This window comes from Phalacrocorax carbo, chromosome 12 (genome assembly GCF_963921805.1).
Source record: "Phalacrocorax carbo chromosome 12, bPhaCar2.1, whole genome shotgun sequence".
NCBI classification, from domain to species: domain Eukaryota; kingdom Metazoa; phylum Chordata; class Aves; order Suliformes; family Phalacrocoracidae; genus Phalacrocorax; species Phalacrocorax carbo.
This window is the reverse complement of record NC_087524.1, coordinates 23,801,575-23,817,344: the sequence shown is the minus strand read 5'-3', so window position 1 is coordinate 23,817,344 and position 15,770 is coordinate 23,801,575. Positions and strand designations below refer to the sequence as shown.

The window sequence follows — 15,770 nt, the reverse complement described above, 5'->3', positions numbered from 1 at the left end:
CTCAGAACAACCTGTCACCAGACTGGCAGCACCTCCCATGCGGGCAGCCTGGTCCCCGGCTGCAGCACTGCAGTCTCCCCTGCCCAAACACCCTGCCCCAGCCATGCAGGGCTGCTGCCGATGAATCCCCGGGCTGTGCCGCACTCTCCGGCTCAAAGCTCGTCCTTCTGGGATGAGTCCTGGGGACCGGCAATGCAGAACCTCTTCTGGGGTGTCACAACCCCCCGTTTTCCCTGGGGGCGGTGCACTTGCTGTCACTCCCATACCACCTCCTGCCACTCTCTGCTGGTTGGGAAGCGTGTGTCGGTGAGATGGTGGGTGGAAGAGAATGTCCTGGGGTGAGAGGTGGCCTGCCTGGCAGGGGAGCTGGCAACAGCCACGGTCCCTGAAGGGTGGTGGCACTTGGTGGCAGGGGACAACGGGGGCACACCTCACCTGAACTTGCAAAGGGTGGCAGGACACTACAGGGCCGAACTCCACCCTCCCACCCCATCTACGCTGCCTCTAGACTGGAAGTACCTGCTGCTGCCAACCAGCCTTTGCCCACGCGCGGGCACGGCCTGTCCCTGGCAGGCAGCAAGGGGCCGCGCAGGCAGCCCCGCTTCCCCCGGCCTTCGCTGTGCTGTGGAGGAACTAGGATGTACAGGCTTGTACTTGGATGTACTGGGTGGAACTGGGAGGGAACTGGGATGTACCAGGATCTACTGGGATGTACTGGGAAGGAACTGGGAGTGAACGGGGATGTACTGCGATGTATTGGAGGGAACAGGAATGGACTGGGAGGGAGCTGGGATATACTGGGAGGGAACTGGGATGTACTGGGATGTACTGGGAGGCACTACAATGTGCTGGGATGGCCTGGGATGTACTGTGGAGGAACTAGGACGTACAGGCTTGTACTTGGATGTACTGGGTGGAACTGGGAGGGAACTGGGATGTACCAGGATCATCTGGGATGTACTGGAGGGAACTGGAATGGACTGGTAGGGAACTGGGATATACTGGGAGGGAACTGGGATGTCCCAGTTCATTCCCACTTCCTTCCCACTACCTCCCAGTACATCCCAGTTCCCTCCCAGAATCCCCCCTGCCATGTACAGGGACACCTTCTACCCGATCAGGTGGGAGGGAGGGGAGACGAGGTATTTGGGGAGTGGCAGGGCGGTGTTGGTGGGTGGCAGTGGGGGTATGGCTGGGATGTGGAGGAGGTGGGGGGAGTGAGTGGTGGTTGAGTAGGGGTGGTGTGCTTTAGGGGGTTGGTTGGGGCAGAAGGGGATGTCGTAGGTTTGCTGGTATCTGTTGTGTTGGTTTCTGTTTCCATGAAAAGCTGTTCCTGCAAATGTCTGTGTGCCTGCGTGGAGGGGGAGGGAGCACAGGGGCCACCGGGAAAGGGCACCCAAGGGGTACAGAAGCCCTGCTGAGCCCCAAATCACAGCCAGCGAGCCCCAAAGGGCACCAAGACACAGCCAGGGCCGACTCACTGCCCACAGGGCAGGCAATGGCAGGGGGACAGCACGGACACCGGCTTCCCCGGGCAAAGCAGCCCTTTGGTGGGGGAGCCACGACAGACAGCTCCTTGCAGGACTCACGGACACAGCCTCACGCAGAAAGCAGCACGGGGCCCCTGGGACAGGGAAACAGCTCGGGGGCTGGGGAGGGCACAGACACACCCCAAGAAGGCCTGCAAGGCCTCCGTCTTGAGCACGAACAGCGTCCCCTCCAGCAGGGACAGGGCTCACTGCAAAGGCCCTCAAAGCCAATCAAGACAATCACACCCTTCCTCACTCCCACCTCACTCAGCCCCAGAGACCGGCTTTGCCTCCCTCACCCACCAAAATAACCCAAATCACCCCCAGAATGGTGAGGGAGGGAGCTGCAGGCCAGCCAGGGAACCCCCTCCCCTTCTCTGCCTCCACCTTGGGCAGCTGCAACACCAAATAGGATTGGGGGAGGTTTGGGGGTGAGAGGGTTTGGGAATAATTAAAAACCTCACTGCAGCAGCCAGAAAGTGCCTGGAAGATTCATCCCTCTTTATTGCCTATTTCCCATCCGAGATCCACAACGTGGGCCAGTGCAGCCAACGACGACTTCGGGGAGCCACCTCAGCTTTGCGGGTAGGGCTTGCAGAAGGTGCGGGGTAAGGTCCCGTCAGAGCAGCCCCCAGCACCGGCGGCCGTAGGGGATAAGCCCCTTCCTTCGGGCATTGCTGTGACGCCACTGGGGTGCTGGGAGCCCCTCTGGAGCCTGCACAGGCGCGCTCTCGGTGCCACCAGCATGGTATGGCGCAGCTCCCGGGGTCGCTGCTGCTCAGCATCTCGTCTCACATGCTGACCTGCTCTGAGCATCGTCATCAACTGACAACTACCATCCCCTGCACCAGCTGCACCACCACTGCCCGCAGCTCTCAGGGCCCACACGGAGTTATTCTGATCGAGTGAAGTGGAAACGAAAAGAAAGAAAAATCCCCAAACCCAAAGGTAAATGAGCCTCAGTGCCGGAGGGTGAGCTTTCCTCTCCCCATGCTGCTGCTGAAGCCCTTGGTGCCATCAGGAACACTGGGAGGCGAAGCACCCCACCCCGCAGGCCAAGGGGCTCAGGCACCCGATTCCCTGCCAGGGAATTTCTGGGAGGAGGTGTGGCATGCAGAGCAGGCCTGCTGCCCCTGGGTGCCCAGGTATCCACCCCGCTCCGCTCCCCCAGCCGCAGCCGTGGGGCCGCTCCGTGCTGGAGCGGAAGCCGTGGCAGCCACCGGTGCCCAAGCCCATCCTGAGCGGGGGGAAGACTGTCCTGGTGAGGAGCGATCTTGTAAAGGTGTTGCTAAAGTCCCTGGGCTGGAAGGCGCTGCATGGGCAGGTGGGTGCCGAGGGTTCCGTGTTCAGGAGCAGGGACGGTGACACTGGAGCATTGCCTGACTCCGGAGAGCGGTAGAGCAGGGAGCCCCCAATGCCATAGGGGAAGATCATGGCCGCCGCCTGCACCTTCCAATCCCACTGGTGAACCAGCTTCTTCGCCACCTCCCTCTTGTTCTGAGGTTCCTTCTTGGAGACCTTCCAGCAGAGCCAGACCACCCTGATGCTCTCACCGCACCGGTGGCTTCGGCGGCCGAGGTGCTCAAAGGCCCTGCGGGCGCTCCCCAGCCTATCGTACTCCACCAGGGCACAGCGCTTTCTCAGCAGCTCGGGGAAGAGCGACGTGTATTTCCGCACATCCGAGGGCAGCTTGCGGCCCGGCCGCAGGATGCGGATGGATACAATGGCACCAAAGGGGCTGAACATACTCACGATGGTCTCGATGAAGTTATTCTGGATCGGCAGCAGCTCCCAGGCCAGCAGCAGTTTGCTGGGGGAGAAGCTCCGCAGGGACTCGGGCAGGGGGACCCGCCGCCTCACTTTGGTGCCCTCCTTGTTCACTTCCAGCAGCTCCGAGAACCGCAGGGCGTAGAGTGTGAGCCGCCAGTCACGCGTCAGGTATTTCACCTGTGGGAGAAAGGGAGCCACTGCGTCCCCATGAGTGTCCCCAGGCAGGGACCACCCTCAATCCATCATCCAGGCAGGCTGAAGTCACGGCAAGGCACCATCCCCCTTTCACACGAGCAGATGCGGGTCTGCAGCAGGTGGTCTCCAGTGCCCCTGGATTGCAGCAACAAGCTGCCGCTTCCCAGTACCTCACACCACCAGCACCTCACTGTGCTTTTGCGGTTAAGGGATGGTCTCTCCCAAAGCAGCGCGGGGGGACAACCGGCAGAAGAGGCAAATCCAGCACTGAGGACTGTTCACTGCTTCCCCAGCCACCCTCCCTGGTTGCAGAACTGCTGCAGCACATCGAGGGCAGGGAGCAGAGCCCAGCTCTGCACCACCAGCACTTCCCTGGGACACAGACAGCCTGAGGGGAGCCTGGACCTCCCCACACACCCCTCCAGAGACAGACAGAGCACACCCAGACACCCTCCACCCAAAGGCCCTTTCCCACCCCGGCTGGCAGGTGCCATGGACTGCCTACCTTCTTGAAGGATGTCAGCAGTTTGATGCTGACGAAGCCCATCTTCTTCTTTTGGACATGTTTCAGAAGGAAAGCATCCTTGGCCAGGTTCTCATCAGAAAGGTAGAACTCCACCTGGGACACAATCCTGCGGACCAGCTGCGGGTCGGGGGTGGAGGAGCTGCAGTCCAGCCGATCAGCCCCCCAAACATCGCTTCCATCAGAGAAGCTCCTGGCAGAGCAGCAGAGACAGGGGTGTGAGCTGGTGGCCTTTGGGATGCACAGCACTGCCTGGTCTCAGCTACAACAGTGCAGACGGCAGAGACACCGCAGAGACCCAGGGCCATCAGCTACAGGGGAGCAACGCCAGCCTGCACCCCGCGTGCCTCCCGATGTTGGGAGCACCAGTGCCAGACCGTGAACCCAAATCCATCCCAGACAAGGGACACATTCCCTTGGGGACAAACACGAGGCAAGAGCAGGGCTCAGCCCCCCCACTCATCCCAGCGGCCACGTACCCGTTGAAGCTTCTTAAGAAGTCCTCCTGGCTGAGCAGGGCGAGCGAGCGGCTCTGCGGTGGAAGGAGATGCCGCGCCGGGAAGGAACTCCTTTGTTCCAGCTGAGGGGTGCTGCAGCTGGGCTGGGAACCGAGCCCTGAGGCCACCCCGGAACTACCCAATGACATTGTCCTTCACCTGGGACATTACAAAGGAGAAGCACAGTGCTAGGAGGCTTCCCAACTGCAGCCAGCCCCAGGGCAGAGCCCTGCTCTGGGCTGCAGCCCCCAGCCCAGGGATGGGGGAGCAGAGGCAGCTCATTGCTGTGCCCTTACCTGCTTAGCAGTGCTGAGAAAGGCAGAGAGAACTGGCTTTACCTCCTAGAGACCTGCAAGCAGCAGGCCCCAAACCTCCCCTCCTCCAAACTAAGGCTCCTAAAAGACAAAGTGAAATGAAGACAGGTAAAACCCTTAGAGCACCCAAGCTGCTGGCTTATAAAGGCAGCCACTCAGAATGAGCTCCTGCAGGCAGTTATGGGCCTGCCCCCTCTGAGACCCACCAGGCTCCAGGTGAAACCTGTCTGCTGGTTAAACAGCCCCAGCTCAGCCCCGGGAGCAGCCATGATTGCTAAGCCAGGCCAGGTGGGCAGGGGAGGGGCAGAGCCACTGGGACTGGTACCGGTACCGGTACCCAGTGGTGCCCGGTGGTGCCCAGCAGGGTGGTGAACTGCTGCCATGAGGCATCTTGATCTGTGCCTCAGTTTCTGTGTCTTGTGCAGAGGCAGTAACAGTGACATGGAGGTGGAAGGAGGGTTGAGTCCAGGGCACTCTTTGGGCTCCTGGTGGTGCCAGAGTGACAGGCAAAGGTCTTTCTTCCTGCAGCACTATTCCTCATGCCAAGGAGAGGGAGCAGAAGAGCCCCAAGAATGGGCTGAAGGCCGGGGAAGGGCACAGGCCCCCTGGGAGGGGGTGACACTGTGGGGCAGGATGGCCCATAGCTTCAGTATGAGATGGGGAAGGAGGCCCGGGATGAAACTCATCCTTGATGCTTGACCCGCCACCATGGGCAGCGTGGAGATGGGAACATGGCTGTCAGAGCAGCGGGGGCTTGGGCAGGCAGGGTGGCCATGCCAGGCCGGGGGCGATGCCAGGGCACGGTGGGCTGCCCAGGCGGCCGAGAACCGGAGCTGCCCATCTGTGCAGGCATGGAGTTTAGCCGATGTTGCTCTGTGCCCTGTGGCCACAAGGACCAGCCAAGGGCTCGCCACGTGTCCACCCTGAGCTCTCAGAACAACCTGTCACCAGACTGGCAGCACCTCCCATGCGGGCAGCCTGGTCCCCGGCTGCAGCACTGCAGTCTCCCCTGCCCAAACACCCTGCCCCAGCCATGCAGGGCTGCTGCCGATGAATCCCCGGGCTGTGCCGCACTCTCCGGCTCAAAGCTCGTCCTTCTGGGATGAGTCCTGGGGACCGGCAATGCCGAACCTCTTCTGGGGTGTCACAACCCCCCGTTTTCCCTGGGGGCGGTGCACTTGCTGTCACTCCCATACCACCTCCTGCCACTCTCTGCTGGTTGGGAAGCGTGTGTCGGTGAGATGGTGGGTGGAAGAGAATGTCCTGGGGTGAGAGGTGGCCTGCCTGGCAGGGGAGCTGGCAACAGCCACGGTCCCTGAAGGGTGGTGGCACTTGGTGGCAGGGGACAACGGGGGCACACCTCACCTGAACTTGCAAAGGGTGGCAGGACACTACAGGGCCGAACTCCACCCTCCCACCCCATCTACGCTGCCTCTAGACTGGAAGTACCTGCTGCTGCCAACCAGCCTTTGCCCACGCGCGGGCACGGCCTGTCCCTGGCAGGCAGCAAGGGGCCGCGCAGGCAGCCCCGCTTCCCCCGGCCTTCGCTGTGCTGTGGAGGAACTAGGATGTACAGGCTTGTACTTGGATGTACTGGGTGGAACTGGGAGGGAACTGGGATGTACCAGGATCTACTGGGATGTACTGGGAAGGAACTGGGAGTGAACGGGGATGTACTGCGATGTATTGGAGGGAACAGGAATGGACTGGGAGGGAGCTGGGATATACTGGGAGGGAACTGGGATGTACTGGGATGTACTGGAGGCACTACAATGTGCTGGGATGGCCTGGGATGTACTGTGGAGGAACTAGGACGTACAGGCTTGTACTTGGATGTACTGGGTGGAACTGGGAGGGAACTGGGATGTACCAGGATCATCTGGGATGTACTGGAGGGAACTGGAATGGACTGGTAGGGAACTGGGATATACTGGGAGGGAACTGGGGCGGATGTACTGGGATGTAGTGGGGGGGAACTGCGATGTACTGGGGGGACACTGGGATGTACGGGATGTACTGGGATGGAACTGGGAAGTACTTGGAGGAAAATCGGATGTACTGGGGGGAAGTGGGATGTAGTGGGATGTACTTGGAAGAAACTGGGATGTACTGGGAGGGAACTGGGATGTTCTGGGGGGAAAGTGGGATGTTCTTTGGGGAAAGTGGGATGTACTGGGTTGTACTGGGATGTACTCGGAGGGAAACGGGATGTACTGGGGTGTACTTGGATGAAACTGGGATGTACTGGAAGGGAACGAGGATGTACTGGGAGGGAACTGGGATGCAGTGGATAGTTCTCCCCCAGTACATCCCAGTGTAACCAGAGCGATGGAACCGACCAGCCCTGGCTGTTGCTGTACGCCTTGCTCAGCCGCCTCCCGCGGGGCGCCGCGGGTGGCGACACGGAGCGCGCGAATCGGCGCCGCTGTCGGCCTGCAGTTCAGTCCCCAGCGGTCCTTCCTGCCAGCAGAGCAACAGACAACGTGCTCCTGTCAGAAAGGGATGACAAAACGCGCTTTCGTGCAGCGGGCTGAGAAAACTAGCCAAGACTGCCAAGATTAAGAGCCAAGAGGTAAAAGGCAATTCCGGCAGGGGGAGATCGCGACCACCGTCTCACGGTCGCTCGGCGGCAGCAGCGAGCAGGGACACAACGTCGCCACCGCGCATGCGTCTGCTCCGAGTGCAGTACCGCAGTTTGGCCGCACGGTGGCAGCAGGGACAGACCACCGCCCCTGCGCATGCGCCATTCCCGGCTGCCGTAGCCCAGCGCGGCGGCAGCGGCACGATCTCCAGGGCTCTTCTCTGGGGCGAGACCCGCGCCGGCTCCGGGTGGCGTTCGCCGGGATAACGGAACTGTTACTGCGTGCGCGGAGCTCCTGGTTCTCTGCACCTTCCCCACTCCCGCAGCCCCAGCAGTGTCAGTCGTTGCCTCCGCACCGCCCAGCACCAAAGTGCCTCGAGCATTTTAGTCCTTCCGTCTCGACTGCTTTAAAAATCAGGTGGCTGTTACTGTCCTCCCTCCTGCCCCACTCGCCCCCACCCCACGCCCGAGGGAGGAGAAGCAGCACAAACAACCTGGGGAAAAAGGTCCCCTTTCCCACCCCCACACCCCCCCCGGAGTAAGCCCCATCAGTTGCTGTAGGCCTGCGGCATCAGGGCTGTGACAGGGAGAGCAGCAAGTCCTGGAGGGTTAAAGAAGAAAATCCATCAGGGGAACACAGCTGCCCCTCTGAAGGCAGGCTGCCCGGGGTGAGGGGGGCAGCTGTGCGTCGGGGCACAGGGCAGCCAGGCAGACCAGATGCCAGCGGCTGACCTGCAAAGGAGTTGTGCGCTGCTGAGCCTTGGGCTTCGTTGGCTTGGCAGCGCCTCGCCTCGCCACTGCTCATCCTGCGTAAGCACGAGGCTTCAGCGAGCACAGAACAGGAGGCCAGGGGAAGCGGGGGGGAGGAATGTCACCGGGGAAAAAAAGTCATGCAGGGGGGCCATCTCAGGGGACAGCGTCTGGGAGGGCACAGACACACGCAGAGGGAGGGCGGGGGAGGAGGCGGACACTGCCGGACAGGGGCATGTCTGGGCAGACACGCCATGGGGAACATGCATGGGGATGACTGACACCAGGGGGGTCCCCCCAGGATAATCCACAACGGGCAACTCACCTGGGCTCACCTGCAGCAGATGATCCGCTCCAGATAACCGACCCACTCCAGAGAATAATTTTTTTTGGCCCTTTCCACAACATAGAAACTGGTGATTTTTGCTTCTGGTTTTGTGCATGAGAATGGTTAGTGGGGTTCCACCCCCCGCTTTTTTTTCCTCCTTTCCAGCTGCACAAACCCAGCAGGAGTGGGCTTTCCCAGGAGCCCCAAATTGTTTTCTTTCCTCCAAACCTGTTTGGGTGTTTTGTCTGTTTGGGGTTTTTCACCCCCCATTGCAGACCCAGACTCGGGGGCTTTGGGCGTGTTTCTCTGCCCTGGCAGCAGCTCCCAGGCTGCCTACGCAGCCCCAGAGGGGGAAGTCCCCATTTGGGGGAATCGCCCCAAATCGGGATGGGAGAAGGAGAACGGGAAAGGGGCAGCATTTGAAAGCGCTTTTGTGTCTTCAGTTGATTGGGGGGGTGGGGGTGGGGTGTGTGTGTCTAATTTTTAAGTCCTCTCTATAAACATCTCTATCAACATGGTTTCTTTGCATTTGAAAAACCTTACATAGCATAGACATTTGCACTTGTGTGTCTACTTACACATCCTTATGGAGTACATCTATATTATATATATATTATCTATTTACATATAGTACCTGTTTAGACTTATTTATTTCACTTTCATATAATCTCTATTTAGATTACACATCTACTTAGACTATGTAACACACAGTAAGTGTAGATGCTCGCTCTAATCAGACTTTCTTCTATTTTCAATTCCTTCATATATCCTTTTTTGTAATTTTAAACTCGTTTTTATTTTCGATATATATAGACACTCGAGTTAACTTTTGTATTTTAAAACCCTGTATCTCAATGTAGAATTCTTTCTATCCTGAAATCTGTTATGTAACACAGGAGAGATAAGTTCTTATTTAAGAATCCCTTTATACATCTAAAATTTATATTATTTTTCAATATATATAAAATAAGTTTTTTCTCTAGTTCAGTGCCTCACACCCATGTTTACTGTTTTTAATATTTTTCTTAATAGCCCCTCTGAATTTTCAGGCATTCTTGGGCTGCAACCCCCCTTTTTGGGGGGGGGATCCCCTAGATGACCCCCCCCCACTCACCTGTTCCTCTGACGCATTATCAGCTCCCCCAGTGACACCGGGGTGCCCCACATGACATCATCACCCCCCCAGGACTCTCCCGATTTTATTCACCCCCAAGAAGGGCACTAAACGAGGGAATCTGCTCCAACCTGCAGCTCATTACTTTAATAGTGCCATTTACAAAGGTACACACGCACACACACACCCCACCCCCCAAAAAAGGGGGAGCTCTGCTAAAATCTAAAAGGTGGGGCAGCCCCCCAAACAGCTGCAGCCCCCCCAGCCCCTGTCCGCAGGCTGGCGGCCGCCCCACAGCAGAGCAGGAGCGTGCCAGAGGACGGTGTCATGTCTCTCTCGGGCTCTGCTTGGCCATGCTCCCGCGCTGGGACGGGCTCTCCGGGGCAACAAACAGCTCCGGTCCCTGGGGGCCCCGACTCTCCCCACCAGGCAGCCCTCGAGGCCGCACCTGCGGGGCACCCGCTGGAGACAGAGCCGGGAGCCCCCAGGCAGAGGGATGGCCCCTTACCTTCACCACACTTAACGACCGGCAGGCAAACCCGGGCCGGGGGGCATCTCTTGAGCATCACGAGACACTGAGAAGACATCTGAAAAACAGAAATCCCAAACTATATTTCAGCACGTGAATAAAATAGCACAGAAGAAAATGGAGGAGCTCAGTCAGCACAAGGGATAGGAAGGAAATTGAGCCGCAGCAAGATTCTGGGCAAACGGGTCACGTCAAAACACAACACATCCTTTAAAAGCTAGAGGGATTGGAACACTTGAAAACGGTATTAAGACTAACCGATACCATTTTGAACAGATTCTTCGCGTAACACTGAACGCTCTGGCTGGTGCTGGAAAACGTCTCACCCCTTCCTTACGGCACCGCTGCGGGGAGATAACCCCGTGAGGCTGCGGGGCAAAGTTGTACCGGAACCGGAACCTCCGCTTACAGATCCGCCGCAGCAGCTACAGCCCTCGCCCTGCCGCCGCACGTCTTGCTGCCTGGCTCCATGAAGCCTGAAGCGAAGCGTCAAACTTGAAAGAGTAACGTAAAAAATTCAGAATAAATCTCAGTAATGCACTTTGTGCTGAGAAGGCGGGCGCGTGTTTACGCACATCCAACATGAGCGTCTAGGCTCTAAAAACTTTCCATTTTCCTTCTGCGTTCATTTAACTCGCACAGCCGTTCACGCCCGCCATAAGATTATCTATCTCCAAAATACACAGCAGCAACGTGACTGGGGGGTTTTGGCGTGTTATGGAGTCGGGAGGGACGTCCGCCCAGCTGCCCCGCCCGAGAGATGCTGCTGAACTGCCAGGGAAACGCGCATCCAAAGCGAGACTGAAATAAAATACTTAAGAGCGCTCCCTCAAAATACCAGCGGGGAAAAAAGCCCCCCACAACATTCAGTTGCCTCTCATTAAATATTTACAATAAATACCTACCTGCTTAAGTACACCTAACAAACTGTACCCTACATCTGCTTGGCAGTTACAGCTGAAAGAGCGCAAGTCATGTCGTAAATCAACGTTAGCTGTTTTAAAAGTTTCATTTATGATAGAAGAATCAGTAAGTGAAGAGATACCCAATATGGGTTTTTTTTGGGGGGTGTGGGGCGTGTCAAATCCCCAGTGTTGCAATACAGAAGGCTACCAAAAAGGACCGGCAAAAAAACCAACACACAAACGCAAGGAGCAACAGAGTCATAGAGGCATCAGTCACATCTTCCCTCTATATACACCACGCACCAACTCACCCGCTTACATCGGTCCCCTCAGTTCCCCTCTGTCGCCCTGCACGACTCATCCCTCGGCATCTCCAAAACCAATACCGAACAAGTCAGCGATACCTCACTTGTTGCACAGCGATACCTTAATGGTTCCAGTATTCCTACTCCAATATAGGAATACTACCTAAACACCAACTACAACTTGCCATTAAAACAAACATATGACATCAAACATGAAGCCCTACACACATACAAGCTTGAACACCCTGCAGATGTAATCTGCTCAGCTGAACTCTAGCTGCCTCTCCCAGATAGCTACGGCACAGCCTCCGAGCCCGAGTTTACTTTTGCCTTGCTGCTGTTGGGAAAGATGCTTCCCATGCCCCCTCCCCTCCTAACGAGCACGGCCAACTGTGCACCAATTTAAACAGGAATGACCCGTCATTTTCTGAAGATGAAGGTAATACTAGTCCTAAGGAACAAGGAGGTGAGAAGGCTGGGGTCCTTCCCTAGCTCCTAGTGCTCCCAGTCCTGCTGCGAGTGGTGCCTTCATTGCTCTGGCTGCTGCTTCATCAGCTGCAGCTTGGGGGCACGTGCGGAGAATGAATGCAGCCCTATCACACCTGAGGAGGGGAAAAGTAGGAACTTATCTGAGCCCATGGGATGGCATATCTCATCAGTTGCTGCTAGTGAGGGGACTAAAGGTGCCTTAAACCACCTCTTGTTGGTAGGTTTGGCTCTGGAAACCTTATCTTCTCCTGCAGAAGTGGCGAGTAGTTTAGTGGTTGGGGAGTGCACGGAGTAGCTGTCATGTGGCAAAGGGAAAAAAATCACATTTGTAACTAGTGTTGCACGTGCTAGAGCAGAAGCATCTTTTGACTCCTGCTGGGAATTGTTCCTGAATGCATTTTCAGGCTATTACAGCTGCGAGCCTGAGCCAGTGGCACCTACCATCAATGGACAACAAATCTACCATCTTTGACCTGAGAGGGAATTTGGCAGCTATCCCTGCATGAGAGGTAGCAGATGGCAGCATATCCTCAATACAGTGGCACAGCACCTCGTATGGGAAGTGGGAAGATAAGCATCAAAGCCAGCTGCCCACCACTACTGCCATCAATAATGTCCCCAGAGAACGCGGGCAGCAGAGGAGAGGCAGGTAAGTGAAACTTCCCTGCCTTTCCCTGTCCTCCTTCCTGCTGCTTTGTCCCAGAGAGTCTGAAAATGGCTCCTCCTTGATATTGATCACTCCAGAAATGTTAGTTCAGCATAAATTCGCTTGGGCTAATGTTTAATATGCATGCCCTCTTAAAAGGAAGTAAAGCCTGTTTATGAAATTCATGTGAAGGGAAAAGGTAAAAGGGGTGACAGCAAAGGACCATAACATATGCCAGGCAATCTTTGAAAGTGAAAAATTGCTGTTTCCAAATGAAATACCTTAAAAGTATCATAGAAGGCTCTGAAAATACACAAAGGTGGGAAAGAATCCTTCCTAGGGAACAGTGGGCAGGTTCTTACTCCTGTCCTTTCAAACCCGTCCTCTGTGTAGGTTGCCCAGGACAGAGGCTGTTGGCAAGCTGCATGCTTTGTGCTGTGGCCTGAGACACCACCGGCACAGCGAGCGACTGGAAAAGCTACCGGACAGATGGTAACAGTAATATGGTGAGCTGAACTCACTGACTCTGAGGCACATGAATTAGGCTGCCTGAAACTGATGAGAACAAAAGAAATGGTGTACTCTCAGTAAAGTGCACAAAGCAAAAGACACCTGATTTTTCAGGCTCCATCTTCTGTTTGTACTTGCAGGTTCTGCCTGCTGGGGCTGCATTTCACAAGCTGAAGTGCTCATGTATGCGCTACTACCTTTTCCAGGCTTAAACAATAGCATCAGGCAGGGTGCTGCTGTTAGAGCCTACTCCTTTGGTTTGTGATGGCTGGAAACTAATGGGTGTACTAGTAATGAGGAATACACTTGGCAGCTCAGGGATCTGATTCTCTCAGATACAGCAGGCACCACCCAGGCACAAGCTTGCACTCTAGAAAAAGCAAACGGTATCTCAGAGAAAGTCAAGAAGTGGCTCCTGTGATGCAAGTCAATTATCTTCACTAAAGTGATTCTAGCTAAAAGAGAATAAAAGTGCAATGCTGGGAAATGCACATGACCTCTTTTTTTTTTTCCAATGCTGAAAGAACTAAGAAATCTCTCACTCTTTTAGGTAATACTGGATGTTAGAAATATGTAATATGAACTCACACTGAAACAGTTGCCACGTAGGCTGAAACAGGCTTTGTAGCTTTCAGTGTGATAGAAGAAATATGAGACACAGCTAAGGTCAGTGGGAATCACCTGCAAATCGAAGATGTGGGCTCTGAATGCGATCAGGAAAAATACAGCCCGAGTCCAAGCAGGCTCAGCTGAGCAGGTGTAGGGTATACAAGTGTGTGTAGCCAAGGACAGTAGGGAACAGGCTCCAGAAACCTCACTCGTGTGGCAACCCAGTTGTCCTGGTTTCAGCTGGGATAGTTACTTTTCATCCTAGTCACTGGTATAGTGCTGTGTTTTGGATTTAGCAAGAGAATGATATTGATAACATACCGATGTTTTAGTTGTTGCTAAGCAGTGCTTACACTAGTCGGGGACTTTTCCAGCCTCGCATCCTCTGCCGGGCGCGCAGGGAGCTGGGAGGAGACGCAGCCACGACAGCTGATCCAAACTGGCCCAAGGGATGTTCCATACTACATGATGTCATGCCCAGTATATAAACCGGGGGCAGGTGGCCGGGGGCAGGGGCCACTGATCAGGGACTGGCTGGGCATTGGTCAGCAGGTGGTGAGTGGTTGCATCACTTGTTTTTCCTGGGTTTTGATCCTCCCTCCCTCCCCCACCCCATTGTTTTCCTTTTCATGACAATTTCTATTAGTACTATTATTATTTCAATTATTAAACTGTTCTCATGTCAACACATGAGTTTTCTTACTTTTCCTTTCTGTTATATTAAAGCTTGAATTCTATGTTGGTGATCTAGTATCCCGATGATTAACAGTTACCCTTCCTCACTAGAAGAAACAGGGTTTCTCTTGTTTGGAGATAGAAACAGTTTGATCTGCTTAGTTTTATTCTTCAGTTTGCTTACCTTGAGTTCTTCAACCTCAGCCATGCCAATTACTCTAAAAAGTAAGTATTGCATATAGTTCATATGCATATATGACGAAACGAAACAGGAACAACGAAAGCAAAGCTAAGCCAAATACAGCCAATGGTATTTACAGGGTACGAATGGCTTACTTAATCCTCAGTGATGCCCCTAGAAGACAAAAACAACAAGCAGTTTTTAACAGAAGTTATTTCAGTCCACACTGAAACTCCTTCTCTGTGTAAGTTTCTGGTGATATCACTGTTTCCCCTAATTGATTCTAATGACATCTTATATGGGAATAAAGTGTATTCAAGGGCTAGCTTGCTGCTGTTAGGACAGCAATTTGGGTTCTTCTGAGGCAACAGGGCAATAGGGCAGGCTTTGGGGAAGCTTTCAGAGTTGGTGAAAAAGTTCGGGCAGAGTGCACAGTATTTCAGTGTTGGGGCTGGGTCGGGGTTATCACTGGGGGCTTTGTACAGAATTTATGGCTGGTTTCAGAACTTTCAGGCTGTTTTGGTGGGTGCGGGACAAGCGTGCAAGGTGGAAGGAGGGGAGTCGCCTCAGGAGGTCGGGGTGGGGTCCCATCCCGGAGGGATCCTTAGTGCTTACGTGTCCTGTGGGTGGCTGCCTGGGTGGGTCTGGGTGCCCGGAGAGACAGCAGAGGACCCGCGGGACCCGGCGCTACAGGCAGGCTTGTGTGCGGTGAGCAGAGGTGGGAAAGGCTCAGGGAAGGCTTACCTGGTCGGGGAGGCACCCGTGGTTCATGCCAGCGGCGTGGAGGTCTCCAGGCGCGTGGAGCGGGGTCGGGGGGAATCTGGTTATTCTCCGTTTTCCTGCTACCCCAGTAACAGGTCTCCGGCAGCTCTCCGGGGGTTGCATTTATCGTGCCCGATTGATCCAAAATATCCTTGTATCTGCTCGATTGGTCGGTTTTAAACTACCTTGCAATTCGCTAGCGATCTCGGGTAGGCGTGCCCCAGTAGCACCGCCACCCCAGCGGCCGTACCGCTGTCCCGCCCCAGGACCTGTGCGCCGCTCCCGGCCGTCCGTGTCACCCGGGCCAAGCACATGTACCGGCAGCCGCCGAGGCGACACCAGGGCCCTCATGGCGGGACAAGCCAGTGCTCCCCGCCCCGCGTACTGCGGCGCGGCCCCCCGGTGCTGTGCCTCGGCCAGCGGCCGCGAGCCATCCGCGGCTACCGAAGCCTTTCCCCCGCCTCACGGGTGTCCGTGGACCCTCAACGCCCGCGGGGAGGGGAAACCGGCTTCGCACCCCCGACGCTAACCCCTGTGCCTCGCGCATGCGCCGATGGT

At 55.8% G+C, this 15,770-nt stretch overlaps 1 protein-coding gene and 1 long non-coding RNA gene across 2 annotated transcripts; both read right to left on the bottom strand.

The window, feature by feature from the left end:
- Positions 1–2,488: 2,488 nt before the first annotated feature.
- LOC135315543 (la-related protein 6-like) lies at positions 2,489–4,663 on the bottom strand. Its single transcript, XM_064464486.1, is given in 5 exon segments — positions 2,489–2,553; positions 2,556–2,609; positions 2,702–3,476; positions 4,000–4,210; positions 4,497–4,663. Coding segments are annotated over 5 exon segments (1,272 nt in total).
- Positions 4,664–8,019: 3,356 nt separating this feature from the next.
- On the bottom strand, positions 8,020–15,638 carry LOC135315539 (uncharacterized). Its single transcript, XR_010375034.1, has 3 exons — positions 15,195–15,638; positions 14,454–14,624; positions 8,020–8,588 (listed from the first exon to the last, which is right to left on the bottom strand). It is a non-coding gene; the product is annotated as an uncharacterized LOC135315539 (long non-coding RNA).
- Between the last annotated feature and the right edge of the window lie 132 nt (positions 15,639–15,770).